Source organism: Camellia sinensis, chromosome 13 (assembly GCF_055761805.1).
Source record: "Camellia sinensis isolate YWXY chromosome 13, ASM5576180v1, whole genome shotgun sequence".
Lineage (NCBI taxonomy): Eukaryota > Viridiplantae > Streptophyta > Magnoliopsida > Ericales > Theaceae > Camellia > Camellia sinensis.
The window spans coordinates 93565757-93580505 of NC_138973.1; the positions used below are offsets into that span (position 1 = coordinate 93565757).

General features: G+C 35.8%; 1 protein-coding gene and 1 long non-coding RNA gene across 3 annotated transcripts in view; both read left to right on the plus strand.

Moving 5' to 3' along the window:
• LOC114320967 (uncharacterized) overlaps nt 1-5348 on the plus strand; it is a 30747-nt gene extending 25399 nt beyond the window's left edge. The window contains exons 21-22 of one of the 2 annotated variants that reach the window (XR_014349251.1): nt 344-445; nt 4799-4865. Coding sequence is in view for 1 of the 2 variants with exons in the window: in XM_028268076.2 (XP_028123877.2) it covers nt 4799-4890; nt 5029-5176 (240 nt within the window). In the remaining variant the exon portion in view is untranslated. Of the gene's footprint in view, nt 1-343; nt 446-4798; nt 4891-5028 lie in introns of those variants that run through there. The other variant, XM_028268076.2, reaches the window with a different exon arrangement.
• Nucleotides 5349-8057: 2709 nt separating this feature from the next.
• LOC145806307 (uncharacterized) lies at nt 8058-10005 on the plus strand. The gene is made up of 2 exons (XR_014349252.1): nt 8058-9118; nt 9634-10005. It is a non-coding gene; the product is annotated as an uncharacterized LOC145806307 (long non-coding RNA).
• Nucleotides 10006-14749: the final 4744 nt, after the last annotated feature.

Here is a 14749-nt window from a genome sequence, read left to right on the forward strand (position 1 = left end):
ATCCAAACACAGCCTTAGGGCGGGGCTATATCCATAGGCCCTTGGGCTGTATCTACAACCCTCTGTCTCACATGTTGAGGCCCACTTAAGTGAGAAGGCTGGCTGTGGGTTTAGCCATTTATGATTCAATATAGTATTTCAAATATGTGGATAATGACAAGTTATGACCTTTTTTGTCAATTTACTATACTTCTACTCGACAGTTAATGCAGAAACTATTGTACTCCCAAAATCAAGTAAGATTGATTTGGCATTAGTTTAATAAAATACAGTTCTAAACTTTGTTATTCAAAATTCCAGGTTGTGAAAATAATTCCTCTCTCTCTCTCTCTCTCTCTCTCAGCGCTATTAAACCTCAAGTCGTGTTATTCAAAAGGCGAATGGAGGCACGATAATGCTTGAGCTTCTGTTGTTGGAAGGGTGTTCGAAGTTTCTTTGTCTTAAAGTAGGCATGATGCATACTTTTAGGGTAAAATACACTTTTCACGCCTATAGTTTGACTCAATTTTCACCTTGGTTCCTACACTTTTAAGTCTAGTTTCAATTTGGTTATTCCGTTCAAATTTCCATCAATTTTTTCTAAGGGTACACCTCAAGCGATTGACACTTGTTACAAAATTGTTAATTTTAATGTCAAATTTGAATGGAATGACCAAATTGAAACTGGACTTAATGTATAGGTCCAAATTGTTTAAATTGAAACAACAGGGATGAAAGTGAAATTTGGGTCAAACTATAAGGGTTAAAAGTGTAATTTATCCTACATTTTATTACTCGGTGTTGGAAATATACTTGGAACTTTGTATTCAAGTTCTTGTGGTATAAGATCTGCCATAATCATAAGTTACTTGTCTGCATCAATGGAAAGAAAAAAATCAGTATATCATGATCCTCTCCATTAATAATCATGTATTCTATTATCATTAGTTTATGGGGTGATCACCATTGGTGTGTTTTTTGGATGTGCTTATTTGCTTTTTGTTTTTTTTTTTTTACCTGTTATTATTTCCCTTGCCGTTGTGGTAAAAGCTCTGGTTACGTAGTTTGAGTATCGAGTTCATATACTTACATCTACAGGTGGGTGTAATTTTTCATTAGTCCCGGAGCACCATGCAGCATTGCCTACATGGTGCTCCAAACCAATCACACATGCTGACTCACCTTTGGTAGGTAGTTTAGGAAACAAAACATGACCCACTTAGGGCATCTCTATCAAACTAGTTAAAATTTTGTTATATTTTGATTTATACACCTTTTTAAATACTTTGTCCAACAAACTCTCTATTCTTTTTCTATATTATTTAAATATTATTTTTATTAATTTTAATTTAGAATTATTTTTTACAAACTCATCACAATTAATTTCAAAATATGAAAAGGAATATTTTTTTAATATTTGTACATTTGTTGAGCCAATTTTAATTAGTTTGATAGAAGTGAAATTTAGTGATTTACTTGATATTTTAGCTAAATAATGAAAATAACTAGTTTGATAAAGATGCTCTTAGTGTGTTGTGGTTTTTCAATGGCTGGAAGTAACCATGTAGACAATGCCACACAGTACTCCAGAAGTATCTAATAATTTTTCATAGGGGGTGGCATCTACTAAAGTTCGATGCTATACCTGACTTGATTTTCTCGTGGTTCTATTATCCTTTTTGTTAAAATGTACCAAAATCTACCACTACACCTACTCCACCCACTCCACCTACTACTCCACCTACTACATACCTACCTCCTTGAATCTTCTATATATAGGACTCATTGTAAATACAACATATATCAATCAATAATACATCAATTTTAACATGGTATCAGAGCAGGTTTAGAACCTAATATTTTCGCTTCCCCGGCGGGCGGCAACCTCACCTTAGCCGCCCGCCGGACCTCAACCTAGTCCGCTAGAATTTTCTACACATACTCACTTGACGATCTGCGTTGATTCATGATCAGACAGTCCAATTTTGTTGCTGCCCCTTTGTTTCTGCCGCCACCGAGCTCGCCGGAGAACTCCGCCATGCTGCTCTCGCTCAGTCACCGGAGAACTCTTCTGCTCAATCCTTGATGGTGTTGTCATAGCTACACGAGACCAACACATCCATTGACGGATGCCACCGGACCATTTCAACATCTTGTGTATGCCCTGGCAACACTGACACGCACTCAAACTCATCACAATTGTCTCATCATCACTCTATATGACTGGTTGCAACTATAACTCTTCGACAGTAGGGGCAATCCCCACAAGTCCGAACCCAAGGATCCAAGCAGCCCAAGTGGAATCTATGCGTACACGGCAAACATATTAGCTCGTCTCCCTCCATGAAACTCTCCAGACAAATACTACATTCCTGTGATGCCCTCGACATTTCACCTTCGCTGCTATATTTGGCTTTGCTGAAAACCTCCAGCTGCAAACGGTGCAGAGCCTCTTGAGTGAGTCTGGGTGGTCTCTTGCTTGTTTCTCGTGGCACTAACAGCTGGTCTGTTTGAGATATTGAATCGGTTCACCAACGTCATCTGGCCGGAGAGCTTCCACACCTCCGCCGAGCTCCCGTTGCGAGCCACCACGCCTCCCGACGAGCTCAGATCGACCATCGCGACTTCTTCCCCCCATCAACCACCGTCCTTCCAGATCTGGTCAGATCGAGTTCGTCTTGGCTTGGATCGCAAGATCAAAGCACACGAAATCTACGCCGACTCCGTTGAGATCTACACCTTCGGCTATATCAAGGTCTTGTTTGGCTCTCAACATCAAGGTTTGGTTCGGCTTCATCGAGATCTACTTGCTCCATTGACTTTTGACTTCAGCCACTCCCACAATCACCTCTCATTTTTTTAATACAGCCACATTACACAAAACCAATTTTTTATTATTATCATCATCATCATGTACCCCAATCTCTCTCTCTCTGACCAGTTTCCAACCCATCATCCACCACCTTTTGCACATACCTATACCCTTTTTTTATTTTTAAACCAATCTTCACCTTTTGCATCCCACTCACTGCAATATCAAAACTATATCACACAACCACCGCAATGGTGCTCTTCTGCTCTTTTGGTTTTCACCAAAGTAATGGGCCAGCTGTCCACTCTCGTTGCTCCACTTTCTTTATTTTATTTTATCTTTCTTTTTTTATTTTAACAAAAAAAAAAAAAAAAAAAAAAAAAAATACAGATTTGCACAACAACTTTGTTTTATTTATATTAGGGATCAACCCTGATCACAGTTCTCCACAGCATACAAAAAAAAAAAAAAAAAACGCAAATCCAACACCCACTACAACAACAGATTTGTTTTCTTTTCTGCAGACGGCCACACACCGACCTCACTTCTTCGCCTATTCCGCCGGTCTTTTCTTCTTGCCTCCGTCCTAGGCGGCCCTTGACGGTGTTACCTCTGTGTTTCCCACTCCACTGGGCACGATCACTCCACCCTGCTCCTCCACTACAGCATATGGTGGACCTCCAAATCGGAACATCACGGTGGCCTTCCGCTTCAGCTCCTTATTTTCCGCCTTTAGCACACTTATCTCTGCTCGCGCATCCTTATACATGCGTTGGAGCAGAGCCAGTTGGGCGTTTAACTGCTGCACCTCATTTGTCCTACTCTGCAGCCGGTGCGACAAATTTGTGACCGCCGTCATGGTCTCCACACATGACTTCAAAGTATACTGATTGGCCTCAATATCAGTTTGCACCGCCATTTTTTGCTCCACCGACCGCATAGGAAAGTTCAACGGAGCAAAACCAGAGGTGTTTGGTTGCGGTTCACAGGCCCCCGCACCAGTTATCTCTCTTGTTGACTCGTTGAGGTCGGGAAAGAGAGTGAGCAGACCACGGGAAGAAGAGGCCATGTTCTGGGTAGCTGAACGGGAAGAAGATGCCATGTTATGGGTTGCTGAGTGTTTCAGAGAAGGGTTGGTTACAGAGTGTTTACAGAGTGTTTCAAGATTTGCAGCTCTTAGCGACAAGCTCTCAGAGAACGAAGAGGTTTCAACTGGTTTGTTATGCTTCCAAGCCTCAGCCTCCGCTTCGGTTTATAAAGACCATGATGAAGAGGCAGACACGCGTATCATGCGCCGCTCGGCGCTAGACGACAACATGGGCGCGCTTTTTGATGGCACGCCTTTTTATGGATTGAGCACGCCTTTTGATGGCACGCCTTTTGAAAGATTGGGCACACCTTTTGAGGGTGCGACTTTTTAAGGGTCCGACAAGACTCTGTAAACTGTCCCGACATTGATTCCGGTTAGCTCCTTCATGGGTCTGACAAGACTCTGTAACCTGTCCCGACATTGATTCCGGTTAGTTTCTACAAGGGTCCAGCAAGACTCCGTAAACTGTCACAACAACTGTCACAACATTGTCTGCTACAACGGTCCGACATGACCCCATAAACTGTCGTCTACATCGGTCTGCCATAACCATCCAGTCTTCTACAACGGTCTGACACGACCATACAGTGTCTCCTATCCTCTTTTATTTTATGTATTCGTCTATTTTCTTGTTTTGTTAGTCTCTCCAAACTCAAGTTGGTTAGTTCCTATCCCCCTTGAGTTTGCGGGGGGCTGTTAAAATGTACCAAAACCTACCACTACACCTACTCCACCCACTTCACCTACTCCACCTACTACATACCTACCTCCTTTAATCTTCTATATATAGGACTCATTGTAAATACAACATATATCAATCAATAATACATCAATTTTAACACTTTTCACTGAATGGAGCTTAATACTTGTGTATATACTTTGTTTTGAATTCTCAGCTATATCCTTTGTTGTGGCAGGTAGTTGCTTTCATATGTGGATTTGTTCATTATAAAATTCAGTCCTCATCAAATAAAAAGCATCAAAACTTTCAGTCCTGGAATTTTAGCATGTAAGGAGCTTATATTCTCTGCAAGGGCAAATGTCATTCATTGCCAATAATATTTGATGTAGTAGTGATACTGGTTGCTGTTAACTGTCATAATTTGATATTGCTTTCATGTGTACATGCTGGTGATCCTGGTTGCAGGGATGAAAGTGGATGGTGGATGCTTTCATCTGGACTTGTGCTGTGTAAAGTTATCCAAGCCCAACTCATTAATTATCATGTGGCTAACTTAGAGATTCAGGATCGCACATTGTATAGTAATGATCCTTATGTGTTCTGGCAGTCATGATAGGCATTCAATGACTCAATATGAAACTCACATGTTTGTATTTTTGTAAAGATAGCAGGTGTGTGTGTGTTTGTGTGTGTGTGTGTGTGTGAGAGAGAGAGAGAGAGATCATGTATGGTGTACTCCTAAATATAAGTTTTCTCCCATGTATAGGAGGAGGCTGTGTTCATCATTTGCAGAATTCATGTTTTTTTTTTTTTTTTTTTTGCCTATGTTTTAGCAAATATATTCTTTCTTCGTGCTACTAGCTATTGGGGGGCCAATTCACATCTTTTCAGGTTACTTGGATATCACAGAGCAGGTTGGTTAATCTTGTTCTATTCAGCTGTTGGTTTCTTCTGTTTAAGATGACTTTTGGAATGTGCATACAAGTTTTAATTTTGGTTTTTGCTTCTTGGTCCCTTGCTGATGCTGGCGAGGGTTTAAGAATATTACATTTTTATTTTTAAATTGATAATTGATTAGGAATTTTTTATTTTCGTATAGAATATTCTAGAATTATTAGGTTTCCTAAATTGTGTTGATTTAGTTTTTCTATTTTGTGTTTCTTTTTCTACAAGAATTATCATTCTTTTTAAGATATTCATGAATAACAAGAATTAGTTTAGTATAAGTGTAAATTACACTTTGCCCCCATTATATTTAGTCACTTTCTTACTTTGGCCCTTAAAGTTTATTTTTTTCTACTTTGGCCCTTCATGTTTAAAGTTTTTTTTTTTTTTTCCATTTTACTCCTAAAGTTAATTTTTGTTAAAAATTAGACACAAAATGACACATTGAGAATCATGTAGCATAAAAATATTTTATTATTCTGACATAAATTTAAACTTCAATATAATAATATATTTGTTTATGTTATGTGACAGTTATTGTGGCATTTTTTGTCTAATTTTGAACGTAAGTTAGTTTTAAGAATAAACTGGGAAAAACTTGAAAAATTGAATGGTTAAAGTTGAAAAAATCGAACTTTAAGGGCTAAAATATGAAAGTGACCAAACTTAAAGAGAGTAAAGTGTAATTTACTCTTAGTATAAATATCAATGTAAGTCTTGGGAGAAATTAGCTTTTTGATGAATTATTAATCAATTACATAGAGTGTTTTCTTTATATTCAATTGTTGTAGTTGTTCTTTTTTACTTGTGTTTATTCTATAATACATCAGTTGATCATGCTAATGATATAACATCATGTTGTGAAAAGCATAATTGTAGAAATTTAATGTATAAAGAGAAATAGAGAATTGTATTATTGATTGATTTATATTGATATCTATTACAATGATTCATGATTCCTATATATAGAAGAGGGTGAGTGTGTAGTAGGTAAGGAGTAGGTGAAGTGGAGGTGGTAGTGGTGTAGTGGGTTAGGTTTAGTGGAGTAGGTGAGGTGGTAGTGGTGTAGTGGGTTAGGTTTAGTGGAGTAGGTTTAAGTGGGTGAAGTAGGTGGAGAGTAGGTGGATTTTAACAGCCCCCCGCAAACTCAAGGGGGATAGGAACTAACCAACTTGAGTTTGGAGAGAGTAACAAAACAAGAAAATACATAAAAATAAAAGAGGATAAGAGACACTGTATGGTCGTGTCAAACCATTGGTGAAGACACTGGATGGTGGTGTCATAACGTTGTAGAGGACACTGTATGGGGGTGTCATAACCATGTAGAGGACACCGTATGGTGGTGTCATAACGGTGTAGAGGACACTGGATGGCGGTGTCAGACCGATGTAGAAGACAGTTTATGGGGTCATGTCGGACCGTTGTAGCAGACAATGTTGTGACAGTTGTGGTGACAGTTTACGGAGTCTTGCTGGACCCTTGTAGAAACTAACCGGAATCAATGTCGGGACAGTTTACAGAGTCTTGTCGGACCCATGAAGGAGCTAACCGGAATCAATGTCGGGACAGTTTACAGAGTCTTGTCGGACCCTTAAAAAGTCGCACCCTCAAAAGGTGTGCCCAATCTTTCAAAAGGCGTGCCATCAAAAGGTGTGCCCAATCCATAAAAAGGCGTGCCATCAAAAGGCGCGCCCACTTCATCAAAAGACGTGCCCGACAGAAAGCGTCAAGCCATCAAAAGGGGCGCCTGACACGCGGCGATGCACGTGATTGACAGAGCGCGTGTCGGCCTCGTCGTCTCTGTCTTTATAAACCAGAGCGAAGTCTGAGGCTTGGAAGCATAACAAACCAGTTGAAACCTCTTCGTTCTCTGTAACATTCTGTAACCAACCCTTCTCTGAAACACTCAGCAACCCAAAAACATGGCTTCTTCTTCCCGTTCAGCTACCCAGAACATAGCCTCTTTTTCCCGTGGTCTGCTCTCTTTCCCGACCTCAACGAGTCAACAAGAGAAATAACTGGTGCGGTGGCCTGTGAACCTCAACCAAACACCTCTGGTTTTGCTCCGTTGAACTTTCCGATGCGGTCGGTGGAGCAAAAAATGGCAGTGCAAACGGATATTGAAGCTAATCAGTATACATTGAAGTCCTGTGTTGAAACTATGACTGCGGTCACAAACTTGTCGCACCGGCTGCAGAGTAGGACAAATGAGGTGCAGCAGTTAAACGCCCAACTGGCTCTGCTCCAACGCATGTATAAGGATGCGCGAGCAGAGATAAGTGTGCTAAAGGCGGAAAATAAGGAGCTGAAGCGGAAGGCCACCGTTATGTTCCGATTTGGAGGTCCGCCATATGCTGTAGTGGAGGAGCAGGGTGGAGTGATCGTGCCCAGTGGAGTGGGAAACACGGAGGCAACACCGTCAAGGGCCGCCCAGGACGGAGGCAAGAAGAAAAGACCGGCGGAATAGGCGAAAAAGTGAGGTCGGTGGGTGGCCGTCTGCAGAAAAGAAAACAAATCTTGTGGTGTTGTGGTTTGTGTTGTTGTGGTTGTTTTTTTTTTTTTTTTTTGGTTAAAATTGTGATCGGGGTTGATCCCTGAGATGAATAAAAGATGGTTTGGTGTGCAAAGCTATATGGTATGAATGGAATTTGAAAAAGATTAAAAAATAATGTGAAAGAAAAATAAAGAAAGAAATAATAAAAATATATTTGAAATCAAAATGAAAGATGGGGGAAATAAGGAAAGTGGTTTGGAGAAAATAAATAAAAATAATGGATTTTGAAATCAAACGGAGGAGAGAGAGGGGACAAGCCCATGTGAGAGAAAGAGGGGAAAAATGATAGCCGATGCACCCAAAAATAATCTAGCTGCTATCCACAGGCGCTTAGGGGAAGGAAATGGTAGCAAGAGACGGCCAACACCATATATGGCTATAGCAAAGAAATGGAGTATCAAGCTCAATGGGCTAGGATTTAGACCAGAGAGTAAAGCCACTGGTCCTGTTGAACACACACCTCCAAGGCTCAAATAATCAAAACATGCTTCACGCATTTCCTTCCTTGCTTGATCAGGAGATGCACAAAACACCTTATACAGGGCTCCAGTCATTCCTCCACCAGTTAAAGGATGACGCATGTTGAAAGCATCACCTATTAATAGTGCTCCAGGAGTAGGGTAAGGAGCAGCTGGCATACTTCTATTGGGCATTGTTCTAATACTTCCCTTATCAATTGCAGCTATAAATGAATCATGCAGCTCAGGTGGAACCTGGGGAGCCACCAGAGGGAAGCAAAGCCGAAGGCTGCTGCAAAGCCGAAGGCTGTAAAAGCGAAAAAGGAAAAGAAGGCTCCGGCTAAGACAAAAGCTGCTGTGAAACCGAAGGCTGCCGTGAAGCTGAAAGCTGCAGTGAAGCTCAAGGCTGTGGCGAAGCCCAAACCAAAGCCGAAGGCGAAGGATCCTAACAAGAGGCAAATGAGCATGGAGGAGAAGCATAGATTGAGTGTTGGGTTGCAGAGTTTGCCCCAGGAAAAGATGCCACAGTTAGTGCAGATTATGAAGAAGAGGAATTCACATTGGCCTCAAGAGAGAGGATTTAGGCAGTGATGGGAAGGTATGTGTAGAAAATAAGCGGAATAGGTTGAGGTCCGGCGGGCGGCCAAGGCGAGGTTGCCGCCCGCCGGTGAAACGAAAAATACTAAGTGCTTAACCTTGCTCTGATACCATGTAGAAATTTAATGTATAAAGAGAAATAGAGAATTGTATTATTGATTGATTTATATTGATATCTATTACAATGATTCATGATTCCTATATATAGAAGAGGGTGAGTATGTAGTAGGTAAGGAGTAGGTGAAGTGGAGGTGGTAGTGGTGTAGTGGGTTCGGTTTAGTGGAGTAGGTGAGGTGGTAGTGGTGTAGTGGGTTAGGTTTAGTGGAGTAGGTTTAAGTGGGTGAAGTAGGTGGAGAGTAGGTGGATTTTAACAATAATTTTGTGTTTGCCGAAAATCCGGAAGTGAAGATAAAAGGCTATAGTTATCAAACGATGCTGCAGTTAATACTCCTGTGCTTTTCAATATTAATCGCTTTGAACATAATTTTTTCTTCTGTCTTGGAATGCTGTTTGCAGGATTACGTTATGCCCTCGATGTGGATGAATCTTGGATCAGCGAATCAGAAATTGAGCGGGTTTGCAGTTGGGCTGGTTTGGACCTCTATGAACAGCGCAAAGTTCATTAAGAGCAAAGGCAGTGGCTGGCATGCGATGGATCTCTGTGCGAGGAATTAGGAAAGTCTACAAGCTTACAGATTTTTTAACCTCATTCAATCAGGTAAACTCAATAGAAAAGTAAGATGTTTCTGTCTGTACTTCTTGAGGTTAATTATGTATACTAAATAATGCATGTCTTATGTGCTACTCCCTCAATCTCAAATTGTTTGTACATTTTTTATATTCATGCCCTTTAATTGAGTCAATAAACAGTGAATTTTTGTACACAAATTAAAATCTCTCTTAGTTCTCGTAGATGGAGTCCTGAAAAGCATTGAAAAAAGAATAAATTAAAAAATATAAATGAAATTTTGGAGATGTTTGACATAGTAGAAATGGACAAAAAGTAGGACAGATGGTATGTAAGCTTGTTTTGTATTTTTAAGGAATTATTACATGTTTCTCAACAAAATATATGCATGTATGCCCTAGTGCAGATTTTTTAAAAATCTCCTGGATTCTTTCATTTGGATTATAATCGTAGATTAAAAATGATTCTGAGTTAGCTCATTGCCCAGAGCTCTTGTGTAGGATGTTAAGAGCATGACTTCCCTCACTATCTACGTATGGGTGTTATTCTTTTCATGTGTTTGGAGTTTTTCTTTCTTATTTAAGGAGTTCATATGTAATTATTGATTTTTCTATTTCATTGTATTGTGAGACCTAGCATTAGCTTTGAAATGTTAAAGTGGGTTGTGGATTGGAATTTAGGTTAAGTTGAATTTAATTCTATTCTGTTAAGCTAGATGACTATTCATGGGGTTGAATTCTTATGGGTTTTATTAGGGGGAAAAGAAATAGAATTCTTCTGTTAAGCTAGACTTTTCCTAGCATCCAAATGATGAAAATGGCACCCCCTCTAGGTATGGCACTTGTAGGCTGTGTTTGGATAGTGAGGAAAAAACAAAAGGATGTAGAAGCTAAATATATTACCTTGGGCAAATTTCACTTTATCTTTTTTGGTTTAGCTCATGTGTGCTTAATCTCATCTCCTTTGAAAACACGTAACTTATAGTTTTTGAACTGAAATGCATTGTTAGGTCTTTTAATGATTGAGAGAAAAAACCTAAAATATCCTTCTAAATAATTAATTCCATTGTGTGGTTTACCTCTTTGACATTTGAATTCGAGTATAGAACCTCTTTATATTCCTGCACTTGACAACACATTTTAGTCCACAAATGATAGGGGTTACATATTTATTTTCAAATGACAAGGCTAAACTGCATGAGTATATCACAGGGATAAAGTGAAATTTGTCATTTTAATCTTTCTCCCTTTTCCCTCTCTCAGTTGATCTACTTTTCATATAAATTTACAATTCAAACACAACTTTAAATTGTTGTCCCGAGCTATTCCAAGAGGAAGCATAATTATGGAACTGTGATGTAGCAGAACATTGAAATATGATTGCAATTAACGAATCCTTTCTTTTAATATAGAAAGGGTATATTACAAACACAATTTCTGAGGTTTTTTTAAAATACGAATTCTCTTATAATTTTAAAAATTATAATTATTTTTGTTAAACAGAATTAACTGAAAAATAAAATTCCTAACTTCTATATTATACAATAATAAAATTATCTAAATTCTTAATTAAAATATATTTTTGATATTATTAAAATTATTAGTTGACTTAAATTTTTTTTAATAAAAAAAAGTAATTTGTTATGCAATTAAGACTTAAATGAGCAATATGTAATTTTTAGAAGTACATGAGCAATTTGTATTTTAGGTAAATTTTAAGGGGTATATTTGTAATTTATCTTAATATAAAATATATTTTAGCATTTTTTTAAAATTTATGTATGTTAGGATAAAATACATTTTTAATGGTCAATGAAAAATAAATTTATTTGGCGAAATTGTTTTCACTTTTGATGATTTACTCATTGAACTAAAAAAATAAAAGGGATAATTATTTTTAAAAAATCAAAATTTGAGTATTGTAATAAAACAAATCTTGAACTTTTAATTTTATCAATTTAAATTTCAAAATTTTAATTTATTTTCAATTTAAATCATTTTTTTATTTTTGTTAAATAAAATCAATGAAAAATGAGTATTTTAATCAATAAATTCAATGCAAGTATATATATAAAATATCTAAAATATTTTTTTTTATGCAAGTAAAATATTTAATTTTTTTTGTCGATTTTACTTAATGAAAATAGACAAATGTATACTTATATTGAATTTAATGATTCAAATATTTAATTTTTTATTGATTTTTCTTAATGAAAATATGCAAACAATTTAGATTGGAAATAAATCAAAAATTTAGGATTAAAATTGATAAAATTAAAAATTCGTGGTCTATTTTGTTGCAAGACTCAAAATCATAGGTTTTTTTTTTATTGCAATTTTTTCAAAATAAAAATAATTAATTTGATGGAGATGTTTTTACACCAACTTTTTTTTTTAGTTTAGTTAAAGGGATTTTAGCGCAAAAAAGATAATACTCCCTCCGTCCCAAAATAATGGTCCCTTTTGGGGAATCCAACTTTTTTTGATAGTACAATTATTGTATTTGAAAAAAGTTGATTTTCCAAAATTATCCTTTTGATAGTACATTTTTGGGGAATATCAATGCATAATTGTACTTTTTATGTTGTTTATAAATTTAAAAGAAGGGTAAAATAGGAAATTTATATTATTTTTATACTTGATTTTTGAAGAGGGACTAATATTTTGGGACAATGAAAAATGGAATAAGGGACTAATATTTTGGGACGGAGGGAGTATCATTTTTTTGTTGATTAAAATATTAAAAAAATTAATGTGTTTAGAAATAATTTTTAATTTTTTTTAAATTGTATAAAAAATAATAAGAATAGAAAAAAAAAATTATGAATTTTAACTACTTAATTATTTTTGTAATTTTTTAACTTTGCCAAATAAATCCTAAACGGCTATTTATTCTAATTTTAGCTGCTTCTTTTTGATTATTTTAGTTTGACTAAAAAAATTTGTGTTTGAAGTAAATTTTTGCCTTTTTTTTAATTATTTAAATGTGATAATTGTGAAGAAAAAAAAAAGTTAAATGATTATGGTTTGAATTTAATATTTTATCTTATTTATCTTTGGGAAATTTACCAATAAGTCTCATACATAAAGTTTAAAACTCATCTAATCTCAAAACAAAATACTTGTACCAATTATATCTCACCACCGTCAAACTTCTATCAAACGGTCACTGGAGACTTGTCGGAATGCTTAACATTACAGGAAAGCTATCGGAATATCGCCAGAAGTTGTCGGACTATTGTCTGAGTATTCTAAAAGTCACTGGAAGTCATCGGAATATCCAAAACGTTCTTTGAATGTTAAGAATATTGTCGGAGACTCACCGAGATGTCCAGAATATTGCTAAAAAAAATAATAAATTGAGAAATTAGGGCAAAAAATATAGCAAAATGTGCTAAATATTGATAAATTAAAAAAAGGTAATAACAAGAAACAACAATAATGGGAATATATATATATATATATATAGATATTGTTTTTTAATTTTTGTATAGTTTAAGCAAATAATTTTCAATATTGATCAAATTGAAACACAAGCTTTGAAATTATAAAATGTTATAGTTTCAAAGCAAAAATCTATTAAGTATTTATCTTTATTAATCAAACTGAAAAACATGTTATGAAACTGTAAAATTTGCAGTTTTAAAGTATGATTCATTTCAGCACCAAAAAAATTGAACTGTAAAATTTTACAGTTTTCATTGCCCGTAACTAAAATTCGAAAACAACTTGTTCAGAATTTGAAAATTTTCCCTATTAAAACAGGAAAAGAGAAGTGTGTAGCAGAGAAAATGTAGAAAATTTGAGAGATCAAAAGAGAGAGACAGATATAAAGAGATGCTTGTACTTCGGTAACTATTTTTTATTTAGATCTACTCAGATCTGATGTAGATCTACTTAATAGATTTACTCATCTTCTTCGTAGAAAACTCACATTCTTTACCGTCGGTGGGAGTGAAATAAGGAGTCGGTGGTCAATGGTTGTCAGTGAACCCGAATTGACAGTGATCGTTAGTTGTCGGTGACTATGTATCATAAAGAGAAAGAGAAGAAGTAAGACGTGGTTGTAGGTCTAGAGAAAAAAGAAGATTAAGAAGAAGAAAAATGCTACAAGACTTTTGAATATAAACAAAAAATTATAAGACTAAATAAGTCACAACTCGTTGAAAGAAAACTTGTTAATAATTTATCCTATTATGTTTTTGTGAACTAATAAATTAGTCCAATCCATACCCCAAAAACAACCCCCTAAATTTTAAAATTCCTATCACACCTTTTCGTTTTAGATATCACAAAGAGTGTTTTGAGAATATAGTTAAAATAAAAATTTAATTTTTTTATGAAAGAAGAAAGTAGGTTAAAAATTGAAAATGACTTTTAATCCACTTTTCAAAATAAGTCATAATATCTATCTTAACAAAATAAAAAATAAAAATTCCTTTCAAACCTTTTCGTTTTAGACATCACAACAACTTGACAAAATATCTAAAAAAGAAAAAAAAACAAAAAATAAAAACAAAAACAAAAACAACTTGACATGATAATGTATAAAAGACAAAATAGATTATACGTTGATGCGTTGGAAAAATTAGGTCAAATATTAATTTCAGATTCAGAATCTCTTTCGTGCAAGTAATGTCCTAGATGCATTTAATAATACTCCTATTTCATGAATATTCCAAAACAATGGCTGCTTTTACAAGGCACATGATTCATATCTCATGACGATTTCGATATTTTAATTAATTATTAATAAATAAATAAAAAGAGAAGCCCAAAATCACTCACAAGTTTTTAGGACAAATTATAAATAAATGGAATAATTTTAAAATAATTACAACATGTGAATTTTTATTTTTTTTGGGGGGCCTAAATCTAATATACAAGAAACACTTGCATTAAACACTGAAAAAATTTACATTATAAACACACGAGATTTGTTAAT